We start from the raw sequence: 16,383 nt of genomic DNA, 5'->3' as shown, positions 1-16,383 counted from the left end.
TCGCTCATCCTTCCCCTAACCCTGGGTCCTGAGATCTCGCTCATCCTTCCCCTACCCCTGGGTCCTGAGATCTCGCTCATCCTTCACCTACCCCTGGGTCCTGAGATCTCGCTCATCCTTCACCTACCCCTGGGTCCTGAGATCTCGCTCATCCTTCACCTACCCCTGGGTCCTGAGATCTCGCTCATCCTTCACCTAACCCTGGGTCCTGAGATCTCGCTCATCCTTCCCCTATCCCTGGGTCCTGAGATCTCGCTCATCCTTCACCTAACCCTGGGTCCTGAGATCTCGCTCATCCTTCACCTACCCCTGGGTCCTGAGATCTCGCTCATCCTTCACCTACCCCTGGGTCCTGAGATCTCGCTCATCCTTCCCTTATCCCTGGGTCCTGAGATCTCGCTCATCCTTCACCTAACCCTGGGTCCTGAGATCTCGCTCATCCTTCCCCTACCCCTGGGTCCTGAGATCTCGCTCGCTCATCCTTCCCCTAACCCTGGGTCCTGAGATCTCGCTCATCCTTCACCTACCTCTGGGTCCTGAGATCTCGCTCATCCTTCACCTACCCCTGGGTCCTGAGATCTCGCTCATCCTTCCCCTAACCCTGGGTCCTGAGATCTCGCTCATCCTTCACCTAACCCTGGGTCCTGAGATCTCGCTCATCCTTCCCCTACCCCTGGGTCCTGAGATCTCGCTCATCCTTCACCTAACCCTGGGTCCGGAAGATCTTGGCATCTTGGCAAAGATGTCACTTCCTTTTCACTGCTGAGTGGCTTTCCATTGTCCAAGAAATACCATGGTCTCTTTAGCCAGTTCTCTATGAATGAACTTGGGTGGTTTCCAGCCTCTTGCTCCAAGAACCTTGTGCATCCATCACTTTCCATATACACAAGCCAGCTATAAAGCACACTCCCAGAAATGCAGTCTCTCAGGGACAGTGCCCACGTGATGTTGATAGGTTTTTGTCAAGTCAACTAGCACAGGTGTGTGACTCGAATTGTACGCGCATCTGCCTGTCTCCCCAGAACAGTGTGTCACAGACTGGCCACGGTGGTATGACAAATGTGCAGGATGAAGACATCAGGGAGAGGTACAGAGGGCCGATAACACCCATGACTAAGTCCTTGAGTCACTCTGAGCTGAAATCCTCAGGCAAAGAAATTGTTTCATTTCTCTAGGCCTGGAATTTTCATTTGTGATACGGGAAAAATAGTAATATCCCAAGTTAGTTCCTTTTTTTGCTTCTGTAATGAAATTCCTCAGGGCAGGAAAGTTTATAAAGGAGCTCATGGCTCTGGAAGTTCAAACCTGTGGTGCTGCTCAGCCTTGGTGAAGAACTTGTGTGAATGTGCACCCGCTTGTGTGAGAGAGAAGAGAACTTGGAGGAGGAGGAGGAGGAGGAGGAGGAGGAGGAGGAGGAGGAGGAGGAAGCAGGAAGAATAGGCACCACCAGACTGGACACCAGAGAGAAGGGAGGGGATGATCTAGTGACCTCCTCCAGCTCTTAAAGGCCCCATGCCTTTTAAACAACCACTGACTATCAGATTCCCAACACACAGCACCAGGGGCACAAACACAAACCACAGTGCTCATGTCGGGGTCAGTGCGGAAAGGACATAACATCTAACAAACGGCCTTGGCACAGTGCCTGGCATGTGACTAGGAGAGGCTGGCTCTGCAGTTGGCAGCAGGTGGTCTTGTCCCGCAGCCCCTTACCTGAATCCCTGTCATGGGCAGGGAGCAGGGCTGGAGGGTCGGTCAGGCCCCCTTCCCAGTCTCAGGGTCTGGCCTTTCCTCCTTCAGTGGCAGAAGAGCCTCCACTTACCCTTTCTCTCTCGTGCTCACCAAAGGTCTCCAGGAGTCTCCAGTGCCAAACGGCCACTCACTTCCAGGCAGAGACTTCCTCCGGAAGCAGATGCGGGGAGATCTGTTCACACAGCAGCAGCTGGAGGTGCTGGACCGCGTGTTTGAGAGGCAGCACTACTCAGACATCTTCACCACCACAGAGCCCATCAAGCCAGAACAGGTATGCCTGTGACTCCCGCCCACCACACCTGCTGCCACCGTGCAGGCCTGAGCCGTTCCTGGAAGCGGGGGCATCTGCACAGTAAGGGTGAGGGTCCGTGCAGAGTGGGAATGTTGTTGTTGTTGGCCAAGCTTGGCTGGTCACAACATCCCACCAGGCCTGGAGGATTTGCTCAGGGGGCTTCTTGTCCTGGTGGCTCTGTCTCTGGCCAGCCACAGAGGCATGTGACCCCTCTGGTTGCTCTGCTGCTAGTGAATGGTATGCTTTCCAAGGGCTTTTTGGATAGGGGTGTATGTGGTGATCTTCTGGGTCACTTCAGGTAGTTTTGCCATCCTGTCAATTAAGAACGTGATCTAAATAGATAAAAATCACTTTGTGGCCTCAGGCTTACAGCCATGGAGTATGGGATGATATCTCATGACAATTGGCCTATGCTTGGCATTATGGGACTGCTTGCAGGTGTGGATAACCCAGGCATGGGGTCAGCCTGGGCCATCAGAAGGCCCTGCTCTGACAGGTAAGTCAGACACCAGCCTTTCTTTCATGGCTCTCTCAGAGCTGATCCTGTGGAAACTTTTACAGACCATTTAGCCAGTTGGATTTCGGACAGGGAAACTGAGGCCCATAGAGACAAAGCAACTTGCCTAAGGCTGCCCAGCGAGTATTCACTTAGCAAACATTGGCAATTGTCTAGTATGGGTAAGGCATGGAACCAGACACTATGTGCCCATCAGTGAGCAGACAAGCTTGGACTTGTCCCCAAACCTACAGATTTGTAGGAGAATTACAGCTCGGTGCTGGAAAGCTGTCTAAGGCAGAGACTGAGCCAGCTTGGAGGCTGTCATGGTAAACAACAATAAAGGATGTAGGTGTGGAGGAATGTGTCTGGCAGAGTGACTGGCGAGTGCAAAGGCCCTGAGGTGACAGAGAGAGAGCAGGAGTGGAAAGATCCAGTGTGCCCGGGATTCAGGGTCAGGGTGGGAGGTGAGGCTGGAGACATGAGTCTGGTCTTACGGACTGTGGGAGGATGTTGCTCATTCTCTTACAAGTTAAATGGTATCTCCCCTGCAAGTGGCATGACCATGGGCACTGGGCGAAGCTGATCCCATTCTAGAGCCTGGGTTTTAGGGATAAGAGTTACTTCTATCATGGACAGCTGCCTTCCACGGCTGAGTCTTTCTGAGAGATGGTAAAAGCCACATTTCATCTGAGCTGTGTGAGATGTAAATAAGGGACCAAGGGTGAGGGTCCAGGGCTCTGTGCCTGGCCTGGCTTTCCCACACAAGGTCGCCAGCCTCTCCATTAAGGCAGGATGAATGAAACATAGACACTGAGTGTTGTGAGTCCCTCTCTGTTTCATGGGAGTCTTGAAGAAGCCCTGAAGCTGTATTCCACTTTATCCATTTAAATGCCTGGGAAGATTGGCTCAAGACGAGGTGTTCACTGGGAGGCAGCCCAGAGCTGTCCAGGCACCTCCTCACCCACTCAGGAGCTCACTGGTCCAACACGTTTCCTGTGCATGGGCAGCAGGCCCAGGACAGTGCCAGGCTTGGAGGGGACAGAGGCACAGACCAGATATCATCTCTGTTAATTCTTACACAGAATGGTGTGATGTGAACTCAGGAGCCACAGACACATGAGAAATCTCCACAGATGATGTGGAGTGCTGGGGGGGGGGGGGGCATTCACTCTGAAGTTTGCACTGAGGGCAACAATATTGAGGAGGGAATGTCGCACTGGATCCCAAGGCCAAGGCCATATGGGCTTAGGTGGAGATGAGGCCCAGTAGGGAGAAAGCCCGGGCTGCAGGCTCTGGGAAGCTGTGTTTCTATGGTGTCCTTCAGAATGCTGTGGCCTGGTGCAGGCCTGGCTGTGAGTTCTGAGGCCGGTCTAGAAGGCTAAACGCGGGCAGGATAATGACTGACTCAGTGTTTTCTGGTTAATCTGGTTCACCTCTCTGTGGCATGCTGTAATGAAGAGAGATGGAAGGTGAGGCTGTAAGGATGCCCTGCGTGCATGCAGGCACTGGACTATGAATGACATACCCCCGTGCCCTGTTCCCAATCACCATGGACAAATGATGGCCTGAGCAAGGCGCTGCTGCTGGGAAAGGCATGTGCATCAAGGGTATGAGTTCCTTGAGTCCCCTCCTGCTGACTGTCTTCTGACTGACTGGCCATGGGCCCTGCCTGTGACCCTTGTGATCCCCCAGCGTGGAATGGTGGTGACACTAAGAAGTGACCCCTGAGCTGCTGGCCATGCAGACTGGCCATCTCATCCATTTGCCAGCGAGTCAAGCGGCCTGAGTCTCTGTGGCTGAGTGGCCTGGCCCAGGGCTTGCTGTTACTTTCATTGAATGATCTAATGGGGGAAATAAAGAGCATCTCCTGCCTGAGGAGTTGGGGACCCTGGCTCTGAGCCCTGCCTCTGCTCTGTCGAACTCCTCACTTTTTTCTGGACCTTGATTTCTTTATTTGTGTAATCATGATGGACAACGGCCGTGGCTGCAGTCAGCTCACAGTAAGAGCAGAGGTTACTCACCTATGCGTGATAGCATTCAGCTTTCCAAGGACTTAATGTAGTCCACGCTGGACCTTCCCTTTAAATGTCCTCTAAGCAGCTGGGTCAAACCTGTGAGGCCCTGTTTATGGATTTGAGCTTTAAAACAGACTGTGTATACCCATTTTCAGGGCCAGGATTGTTGAGGCACAGAGCTGGAGTCTGACCTCAGGCTCTTCTCTGTCCCCATATTGTACAAGATGGTGTCATGGGTCTTTGTGTTCCTGGAGGCTTCTGGGATCAGTCCTTGGACTGGATAGTGTTCTGCTGGGCCTTCCTCAGACAGTCTGTAGGTCGTTCCAGGACGTACATGGACCTGGACAGGTCACCCACTCCATTCCTGGGAAAAACATTGCCAACTGAATGTCAGGGTGGTGCTGAGGTCACTGCTGGGAATGTTTTCTGCTAAGTTCTACTCTGAGTGGGTGGCCAGCTCTGACTCTTTGCCCTTTTCATAGGGAAACTCAGAGTCCCCTTTTCTTTGGTGGAAGAGGTTAACGAGACCCACTCTGGGGCGATGAAACACTTCCTTCTCAAAATGGTTATTGAAAAAGCAATTTTGTTTTCCCTACATGGGGAGTGAGTAAAAATCACCCCAGAGGAACAGAAGGGGGTGGGAGGCAAAAAGAAACTGCTGATGTGTGTGTATGTGTGTGTGAGTGTGCGTGCTCACACGCGTGCGCGAACGCACATGTGTGTTCAGCAGTGGAATCTGTTTCAGTAAAACAAGTTGATGCTGGCTGTCACTGTGGTGCTCCGTGTCTGGCAGAATGGGTCCCTCCTCCGGCCACCGAGAGGACGCAGCCGATTGCTGCTGTATTTACCCTCGGCAGACTATTAACCAACACTAGGCTATTAATCTGGCTTTTGAGCCTTCACTAAAGCCCATAAAAGCTCACAGTTGTCAAATGGAGTTCATTTTAATTTCCTTTCAATCACAGTAAATTATTCAGGTGATAAATCAGCTGGAGCAGCCTCCTGGCTGTAATAGAAACCCTAATTCCTGGCTAATTATCCAGCCCATTGCTGCCAACAGATCAATACGGGCACAAAATGGAACGGGCCCAGGGCCCTCCCTCCCATTGGGCCAGAGACAGAGAGACAGCTGGGGAAGGGGACGTGCTGCTGACCTCCTGGGAAGTTCAAAGGTCATGGGGGGTTAAATCAGGAGATGGCCTGTCCCTTGTCTAACAGAAAGCCACCAGAAGTGCCCCCTGTTCTCCCGAGCAGCTTTGTCCACTGCACGGTGGCTCTTCTGTCGGCCAGCAGGTGGACTGGCTTCTAAGTGTGCCTGATCCCATGAACATCCTCCCCCTGGGAAGGGGCTGGTCTGTTGGCATCACCCAACAAGATTGATCTGGGTCTTCAGGGACAGACTCAGAAGCTACCAGGAGCCAGATAAAGGTCTGGGCTCTCTGGGGGACCCGAGGCCCTGGCTTCAGGGGGCTCATTTTTCCCCTGGTGGATGTGTGTTCTGTCATGAGGAAGTGGAGAGGGGGGAGAGGGGAGAGGGAGACAGACATGCCAGGCCAGAAGCGCAGAAAGGTGCCTGGAGGAGGTGCCCTTGGAGAGCTGGGCAGATCTGGGCCCATGGAGATGGTAGCGTTGGCTGGAAGGATGTTCTGGACATCTGAAACAGTGTGAGTCAAGGTCTGGAGGAATGCCAGCATGGAGCTGGAATGCTATCTGAGTGACAGAAAGTCGGGGACTCAAATCCCAAAAGGGTGGAATACGGAAGTAAGGACATTTGAGGTTGCTTTGGGATCAGAAAGTCTCAAAGAATCTGGGTGCCGTGGCCTGGACCATGCTGTGGGACTTCTTTCTTCTTGCTCTGCCCCTGCTGTGGTCATTGGAACTTCCTTCCTGTAGCCCATCCCTCCACAAGAACTGCTTGTGGCTTTCTCCCTATTCTGTCTTTCACAGGACCTTTCACTGTCCCGTGTCCCTTTGCTTGCCCATAGGAAGCTCTTGCTCTGGCTAGGCCTCACCCCACTGCCCTACAAGAGCTGGGCTGCTTCTGTGTCAAGAGGGTTGCTAACCATGTCTCTCAGGCTGGCATGTGCACGTGTATGAGTATGTGTGTGGACACCAGGAGCAGCTTGGCAAGTGCTTGACGGCAGATACCCTAATCACAACTACTTTCTTATGTTGTTTACACTCTCAACTGCTGATCACTGGCTCCCTGCATGGAGCATCACCCTATAACTGCATATATATCCCCTTTCCCCTGGTCCAGGCCGAGCAAGAGTCCCGCCCACTCCTGTGAGTCACCCATGGCCCCATAAGGCCACACCCACTGTCTCTGTTTGAACTCAGACTCACAGAGTGCTAACTCTTGCTGCAGTGTCGGGGCCAGTGTGTACTCACTGCTGACCATCTGCCCTGGAAGGTTCAGCAAAGAGCCCCTTGATGCATCTTTCTCCCGGGCCACGAGAACCCCCGTCACGCCTCTGTGCAGACAGGACAGCAAAGGTCCAGTGAGACTGCTGTACAGTGACTTAGCTAAGGGACACAGCAAGCTCAGAGTCAAGATGAGAAGCGAGCACTCATCCCTTGGCAGGGGGCTGCAAGAGGGTAGAGGGATGTCTATGGCAGGACAAGAGTAAGTAAGTAAGGAGGCCTCAACCTCCAACATGAGGGAAGAGGAGTACAGACCCCCCCCCCCCCCACACACACACACGCTATTTCACTTGAATGTCTTCTTGTCTTTGAAGAAGACAATGGGATGGGATGGTGACATGGAGTGTTCAGTAACTCTTGCTTTCTAGAGCCCTAGAGGCATCCAGTGTGCCTAGACTCTTCCCTTTCCATCATCATCGTGTCCAAGAGACTCGAGTGTGAAAAGGACCTGGGTCTGGGGGGCTCAACCTTCTTGGCTTTGCTGTCTAGAGACTGTCTTGGAAATACCCATTTGTTCCCTGGCAGCTTTGAAAACATTTTCTAAGCCACTGGGCATTCTTTGTCTTCCTGTGGATCAAGCATAAGGGTGGATTCCCTCAAATCATATGTCTGTTTCGTGAGGCAAGGGAATTAATTCTTGGGGGATGACCAATTGGGGTTTTACAGTATGAAAGCATGGGGCCCCTAGTCTTCAGTAATGCTTTTCCCAGGACCTCTGCATTTGTGGGGTTGGATTAGACTGGGTTATCCTTGAGATTCATTTAAGCTCCAGCGTTCTGTAAGGTCTAAAATTAATCGGAATCCATCTCCTATTTTTTATTTTGACATGTTTACATTTTTCCCTTCCTGTCTTTTCTACTCTTTTTGATGACAGGCAAATTCCGTGTCTGTGGGGTTTAAGATTACAAGGGAATTGTCACAGAGCTGCCTGCACTTTGCTGGGTTGTTCTCTCATTCATTTATTCATTCATTCATCCAGGAAATCTTACAGACATGCCGTGTCAGTGACATCGGCCACCTGTGCTATGGTGTGCGGCATAAAGAAATAATGGCTGCCACAGCCTAAGGTACTATGCGAGGACTGACTCGGGTGGAGATGTTTCCCCTCAAACTATGCTGGCCAATATTTGCAATTTAAAGAGGAGGAAAGGTCTGGGGATGTAGCTCAGCTGCTACAGTACTTGCGTAGCATGCACAAAGCCCTTGATTCAGTCCCTGAACCATAGGAACCCGGTGTGGTAGTGCCTAGAGTTCCAGCACTTCAGAGGGGGAGCAGAGGTTCAGGTATCGTTGGCTACATGGTGAGTTTGAGCCATCCTGGGCCTGATGAGACCTCAGCTCAAGGAATAAAGTACAAATTAAAAAGGATGAAAGAACCAGTTATTCTTGTCCAATGGCTTCTTTAGTTTTGAAGCCACGTTGGAAGTTTGGCTTAAGGAATTTAGTATTATAGAGCTCTTCATTTAATTAATTCTAAGAACAAACCTTTCCTGGTTTGCAAATTATATTTTAAATGCACACAGACCATTAACATGGTCAGGTCCACTTCAGGTTCCCTTCACGTGTCAAAGGATAAGAGCGCTGCACCAGGAGCAACAGTAAAACACTTTCGCAGTGTCTGAGGTTGGGAGAGAGGTATGTGGTCAGGGCTGAAGCTAAGCGGGAATGCAGAGCCAGACTCTCAGAGCTGGCACTCAAGTCCTGATGGCCCAGGGTGCCCGCTCTGCGTTGTTTCTAGTGAATGGGGGCGGGGTTGGAGCATGCTGCTGATTTTGGCAGAGACCTGGCCTATGTGATGTGGGAGCTGAAACCAATATACTGGCCAACTGCCCAACAGCTGGAAGGCCCACACTGTCTGTGAAAAAAGCCATAGGCCAGGTTCATCCTTGTCTTCAGAGAAGGTGGCTGCACAGGACTCAGAGTAGAATAAAAGCTTCCAATAAGAAGTTGAAACCTCAGACCTGTGCTATATCCAAGTGTGGTTTCTCATGTCATAGTGTGCATAAGGAACCCAAGAGTAGCAATTCATACTAACTGAATTATGTCAGTATAATCCCAGCAGTGCCTCAGAGAAGCACATGGAACATGCTCCTCTTGACCCTTCTACAACCCAGGTGTGTATCGTGCCTGCAGAGTAAGCCACAGCTAGTAAAGATGATCTCACAACTTGAAAGATGTAAACCTTGCAAGAAAACGAGAGTGAGTCAGGAGAGAGCCAGAGAATCCAACTCCAAGAACCTCAGGTAACAGACGAATTGAGAGAAACTATAAAATGACTGAAGCAGTGATAGAATTGGAAACCATTGTAAAAGACCAAAACATCTTTTTCAAAAAGGAGAGATACAGATTAGAAAATCGCATCTAGAAATAAAGGTGGTTGGTACCCATTAGAATTAAAAGTTCGATGACAGGGTAAATGCCCGCTAAGAAACTGCTGAATAGAAAATTAATGGTTTGGGAGACAAGAGTTGAGGAACTGGAACCACAGAGAAAGGCAAAGAGTGGGGGAGATAATGTCATAAAATGCCTAAATTCACCCTAAGCACCACTTGTGCACAAGCAGGACTGAGGGTGTAGCTCAGTGGTGCAGTGTTTGTCTGAGGTCTTAGGGTCAGTCACCAGCACAACACACACAAAAAGCCCTGAAATGTACTGTCACATGTGCATAGAATCAATCCCAGGGCTGGGGAGATGGAGACAGGCAGATCTCTGTGGCTCACTGGCCATCCAGGTCACACCAACCTGGGGACCCCCAAGACCCAATGAAAGACCCTGTCTCCACAAGGTGGGTGGAGGAACGGCATTTGAGACTGACTTATGGCCTGCACATGCACCTGCACACGTGTATGTACTTGCACACACATGGCCATGAGCACACATCCGAATATACCCTGAACCCCCAAGAGAGAGTCACAATTGACTTATAATTAAATAAATCACTTACCATTTAAGGTGGTGTCTACCACCAAAGACTCACTGAATGTCTAAACGGTGACTTCAGTGAGATATTAGGGACTTCCAGTTTCAGTTCTGAGAGGTGGAGTTTAGAAGTTGTCATTCCCACCTTCATGGCAAAAAGAAAGCTGAATACATGGAAAATAAGCAGACTTTATTGGCATTCAGAGAACTGAGGTCACAGGGTTAACAGTTGCTGCAAAACCTGAAGAAGCATGAAAAAACAGTTAGAGATCTCCTATGTAAACACTGACCCTCGCACTAAAGTCCTGTCCGCCACCATTCCTACTACTTGATGTATCACATGGACATTTCAGGACCTTCTTGTGAGTGTGGTGCTGGAGACTGGATGCTAGGACCGGGGATACAAACACTGTACTACTGAGCCATAACCCCAGTCTCCCATGTGCGTATTTCAACCAAAAAATCAGGCAAGAAAAACCTAAGCAAGAAGAGAGAAAGCGTCCCATGAGAATGACACACAACACAGAGTCTGGAAACATTCGAGAACTTAAAATAAGTATAATTGGTATGTTAATGGCATTATCGGAAAAAGTAGGCAGCATACAAAAACAGGTGGGTGATAGCAAATGATGGGAAGACTCAAAAGGAAATGCTAGAAATAGAAAGAGGAACAGAAATCGAGAATACCTCTGGGGGGGCTCATCAACAGAGTGGATACAGCCTAGTAAAGGATAATCAAGCTTGTTGAAGATACAGCGACAGGAAGTTCCCAAACTGAAATGCAGAGAGACGGAAAAAAGACCAAAACCAAAACTCTGAACTGTGGGAAAATGTAAGGAGGAGCCACATATATGTACTGTGAGAAGAGAAAACAAATAAATATTTGAAATAGTAATGGCCAAGAATTTTCCAAATGAGTGACAAGAGATTTTAACCCACAGATGCAAGAGTCTCAGAGAACCCTAACCCACACATGCACCAAAATATCTACATGGAGCCATGTCACAGTCAAGTGTCACAAAAAAAAATATGAGAAAATAGAAAAACACCATATGTGTCTCCTGGCATAAAGATGCATACCTTTAATCATAGCACTCAGATCTCTATGAGTCCGAAGCCAGTCTGAGCTATATAGTGAGACCCTGTCTCAAACAAACAAACAAACAAAACGTAAAATAGAAATAAAAATCCACTATGTCATCAGAGGAAAAAAGCAAAGAATTACAGTGATTTCTGGTCAGAAACTATGTAAACAGAGAATGAGGTTTAATATTTAATGTGCTAAAAGCTTAAGGGTGTGCCTCCTGGTAAGTCAGCCACACTCCAGCAGATGGCCCATCCCAGGAGCCGAAGTACACAGGCAGCAGAAGTTGGAGTTATTAGGAGATTGAAAAAAAATGATAGGAAGTTGAGGGGGTAGGGAGGAGGGAGTGGATCTGGGAGGAGGAGTTAGGGGGTAGGGAGGAGGGAGTGGATCTGGGAGGAGGAGTTAGGGGGTAGGGAGGAGGGAGTGGATCTGGGAGGAGGAGTTAGGAGGAGGAGTGGGGCTCAATATGACTAAAGTGCATTATACGGAATTCTCAAAGAACTCATATTTAAGGGGCTAGAGAGATGGCTGAGAGGTTAAGAGCACTTGTTACTCTTGTACCCACACAATGGCTCACAGCCAGCTGTAACTCTAGTTCCAGGGAGTTCTGACATCCTCCTATGACCTCCATAGGAACTGCACACATTTGATGCACATATATGCGGACAAAACACTCATACACATGAAATAAAGTCAATTAATCTAAAAACACTAGAGAGGGAACATTTGAGTATTTAAGGGAGAGGGAAATTATAGGGTCAGAAACAAAGCTACACGAAGAAGGTGGCCAGAGAAGGGATGAATGGAGACGAAATCAAACCTAGGGTGTTTATTATTCTTAACTGGTCTACACCACTAGTGTAAATTAACAATAGTAACAATATAAAGGGGGATTAATACAGATAGACAGACACAGGAAATGAACTGCAGCAATGTCCTGGGGGCAGGAGCGAGGAAGTGGGAAGTACCCGTGCTACCGAAGAACAGAAACAATGGCATTTTGGAGGTAGACTGTAAATGTCTATTACAAATTCCAAGGAAAGTACGGTAATTTATAAAACTTTATAAAAGGAATAAGTGAAATGCTAACAGAAGAAACGAAGTGGAATCCTGGGAAAAGGAACAAAGCAAGGGGAGGATGGAGCAAAGAATGAGCCTGCAAACCAGACAGCTATAACAGTAGCTATCAATCCAGTTCTGCTAAGGATCACTCCGAATGCAAGTGGTCTGCACGCACCCATCAGAGGGCGGCAGGCACCCATCAGAGGGCGGCAGGCACCCATCAGTGGTCTGCACGCACCCATCAGTGGTCTGCACGCACCCATCAGTGGTCTGCACGCACCCATCAGTGGTCTGCACGCACCGGTCAGAGGGCGGCAAGGGGCAGTGTGTGAGAAAAGCCAGGGGACTCAACTGTACATTGCCTACAAGAAGGACACAAAACCCAGGAGAGAGTAGGCTTTATGGAGTCATGGTAACTGATACGTTGACAAATTAAGGATAATCTATTAAACAGGATTATTCAATAAGTTGTATTGCCTGTAAAAAGCATGGCTAGTGTGGGGGATTTAGAAACAAGTAGAAAAAGAGATAATAATAGCAGCCAATACTGACAAGGGCGTGGTTTAAGCTACAGCATTCCAAGATCGCACACTGCCCAGGGAGAGGGCAGACATGTGAGGCACTGGAGGAGGTGGGGAGTGGATTCAGGGTCCCCACTAACACATGTTGTTAGATGTGACAGAATGCATGGCTTCCAAGCCAGGAGAGACAAAGAGAGACACAGAGAGTTCTGTGTAAGTCCAAAGAAGACAAGAGGGAGGAGGAAGGAAGGATGCAACAGAAACACAAGGTAAACAACAAGTTAGAGATCATAAAGAAGAGAACTACGTGGATGTCTTCAAGACGGAAACTTCCAGATCACAGGCCGTGTGAAATTACCAAAACAGGCAAGTGTGCTATTTGTGGAAAACAACTTCAAACAAGATGAGTAGAAAGAATGTGAGTGACGAGATAGATGATAACATGGGCCAGTCAGTGCTAACTGGAAAATATGCCTGGTAGTATCACCACCAGAGGAAATAAATTCTAAGGTCCTCAAAGACAACAGGGTCATTGTTTAATGATAACAACAACAACAACAACAACAACAACAACAACAAAATTCCTAGGAAGACAGTAGAGCAATCCCGAATTTCTACACTCTTACCCACAGAGTCTCAAATATCGAAAGCAAAATTACCAACGAATAATCCCATGATACCTTTTGAAGACTTTAACAACCCAAAGAAGAGCTCATGCTGACAAAATGGTGGCAGGGATATTTGTCAGACTGAAGCAATGCAGTGAATGAGCTGCATAGAACAGCTTGTACCAGGGCCACATAGCAGAACCACAGGCTCTTACGTATGGTGACGGAACTTCCGGGACTGACAGTTCCCCAGTTGGGACAGCAAGCCTGAGCAATTCCAGAAGCCCACCCTAGACACTGTGTTCTCTGATCACAATGGAGTAAGATTAAAAAATGTGCAGCCCAGGGGCTGGAAAAATGACTCCGTGGTTAAGAGCACTGACTGCTCTTCTAGAGGACCCTGGTTCAATTTTTAGCACCCACATGGCAGCTCACAGCTGACTGTAACTCCAGTTCCAGGGGATCTAACACTCTCTCACACACAAATGTGCACATAAAAATAAAAATAAATAAAACTAAAGTGCATAGTCCAAAGATGATATATTTGGAGACTCAAAACAAGGTCCAGTGACATGGCTCGGTGGGTAAAGATGCTTAAGGCCTGGTGACCTGAATTTGTTCCTGGGTACCCACGTGGGGGAAGAACAGACTTTCTACAAGTTTTTCTGTGATTTCCACCTGTGTGTCATGACAACTCAGTACTCACACATGTACGAGTACACACACACACACACACACACACACACACACACACATACACACACAGGTAGTTACAAACAAAACAGAGCATTCCTTCTTTGGAGTCCCTCCTACTTGTGAGAGGGGCTTGTCCTATCTTAGTTATTCTTAATAAATCTACATTTGATTTGCGCAAAACAACAACAAATATAAACCCAGAAACACCCAAGATAAACTTTCGGAAGAAAAAAAAAATCCATGTACCAAAAAATTTAAATCCTGGTGAAAAACCATAAAAAATGAGAGCATCTAGCCATGCACCTGCACTCACGACTGAGCAATGAAGTCAGACAGCACATGGAGCAGATCATGACCTTGAAAGCATTTATAAAATCCATGTGTTTGCTTACCTGAATGTATGTCTTCACACTGTGTGTGTGCAGTGCCCTCAGAGGCCAGAAGAGGGCGTCGTATCCCCTGGAACTGGAGTTAAATATGGCTGTGAGCCAGCATGTGGGTGCTGGGCAAAACCTTGGTCCTCTGCAATAGAGGCTGGCGCTCTTCATTGCCGAGCCATTTTTTTTTTTTTAAGATTTATGTATTTATTATGTATACAGTATACCTGTGTGCCAGAAGAGGGCACCAGATCTCATTACAGATGGTTGTGAGCCACCATGTGGGTGCTGGGAATTGAACTCAGAACCTCTGGAAAAGCAGCCAGTGCTCTTAACCTCTGAGCCATCTCTCCAGCCCCCGAGTCATTTTTAATACAGCCCCTGATTTCTTAAAAAGTAAAAGTCTAATGAAAATTAGAAAGTATCAGAAAATTAGAAAAAGGCCAGCAGAGTCTATTCCAACAAGGTAAAGAAGAAGGAACATAATGCATTTGAAAAAAAAAAAAACAAAAAACAAAATATCCAAATGATAAGTCAGTAATACACAAAAATGAAAGGCTCTCTTCCTGTTCCTCACCTAATCTGCCTCCTCAGGATGCCAGTGCCAACAGCGGCTCACACCACCCAACTTTCCCACCTCCAAACTTGTCTTTCAAGGAACTGGAGCTGTCTAGCCTGGAGAAAAGAAAACCCAGTGACTACCGAGGGCATTGTCTGACTCAGGAGGGCTCCTGTGGGAGCACAGAAGAGACTGGTATCTTTGTGGCCCAAGGGACAGAACCAGTCTCAGAAGAAATCAAGGAGAAGCGACTTATGTCTTCCATCTTGAGGAATGATGGATTTGTTAGTCACGCCTATCACCTGCTGCGCCTATCACCTGCTGCAGCCTGGTGTTCAAGCATTTGAGATGAACCTGACAGTCCTGGGGTCTGTGAGGAGACTGGCAGCATATGGCTCCATAGCAGTGACTCACAGAAGTTAAGGGCAGGTGAACACAAAGTGGGAGGTCTGGAGGAAGCTGGAGCGGTCAGGTGTGTGAGTGGTGTGGAAGATTGACGGGGGCAGGTGAGTGGAGACCTAAGGAGGCGTTACAGCAGACAACGATGTGTAGTAGCTGTGGCTCGGATAAGGTACCAAGGAGCAGGGAGCCTTCAGATCCCAGCCTTGTTCAGATAGCCCCAGAGACAGGAGGGAGGCAATGCCTCCCACGGAGGAGGACATCAGGGACCTGACAATGTCACCACCTCTTACATTGGTTGTGAACTTCCTGGAGAAATCAAGGCTTCCTTGCAGCTTCTGTGGGAGCCTCCTGCTCTTGGGTTTGATCACTGATCACCATCACTTCCTGTCAAAGATTCACTTTTCTACCCTTTTGGATAAATGCCTTTAGACATCCTCAGATTATCAATGCTTTCACCTCCATCTCCTCATACCTACCGCAGGGACAATAATAGTACCTTTGTCTCACGTGCTGCATGGATTAAAGGAGAGGAGTATAAACAGGGCTTACAGGGCCGTTCTAGAAAAGAGCACTGGAAATCCCAGCAGGTAGGTGTTGCTTTTGACTAAATCTCAGTTGTTTGATTTTTACCAATAAAGACTCCAGAGCCAGATGCTGGGGTGAAAACCTGCTAGTCCAGAGAGCCAGAGAAAGCACCCAGCCGACCTTCCTCCTCAGCCAACTCCCAGAAGCCTCCTGCTTCCTCCTTTGCCATCTCAAACAAATTCAGTGTCCCTCCCATCTACTTCCTGTGTGTCTCTCTATCTTTCCTCCTGACTCCCTCTTACTCTCTATAGTTTTCCATAAATAATTTCATAAATTATTTCAAAAATAATCCCATTTTCTTCCTGTCAACTGGTTGCTTTTCTGCCTCTTGACCTATGGCTGACTTTACTTAATCCTGTAAAATATTCAAGCAGAAAGCTCTTGGATTAAAGGTGTGTGCTAGAGCCGAGCCACACCACAACTAGAAACAGGTTATCAAGTAAATAACACAATCTCTGGGTTCACAGTGTGATCAAACATCCTGCAACAGGTAGGGCAGTGTGGGGCAGGATCCGGTTTGCATCAGAGTGCCTAGAACTGGGGTGGAGAGGAGCGCTGGTCCAGAGGTCCCATCGGCCTGCGGTG

At 48.5% G+C, this 16,383-nt stretch overlaps 1 protein-coding gene across 2 annotated transcripts in view; it reads left to right on the top strand.

Moving 5' to 3' along the window:
- Positions 1-16,383, top strand: part of Pax5 (paired box 5) — a 177,079-nt gene that overhangs the window by 57,507 nt on the left and 103,189 nt on the right. For both annotated transcript variants that reach the window (XM_059254259.1, XM_059254260.1), the window contains one exon: positions 1,848-2,023. In XM_059254259.1, the coding sequence (XP_059110242.1) occupies positions 1,848-2,023 (176 nt within the window). The remainder of the gene's footprint in view (positions 1-1,847; positions 2,024-16,383) is intronic.

The sequence above is a fragment of the Peromyscus eremicus genome, chromosome 2 (genome assembly GCF_949786415.1).
Source record: "Peromyscus eremicus chromosome 2, PerEre_H2_v1, whole genome shotgun sequence".
Classification (NCBI taxonomy): Eukaryota; Metazoa; Chordata; class Mammalia; order Rodentia; family Cricetidae; genus Peromyscus; species Peromyscus eremicus.
Note: the sequence above shows the minus strand (reverse complement) of the source record. Positions and strands in the feature narration are given on the sequence as shown.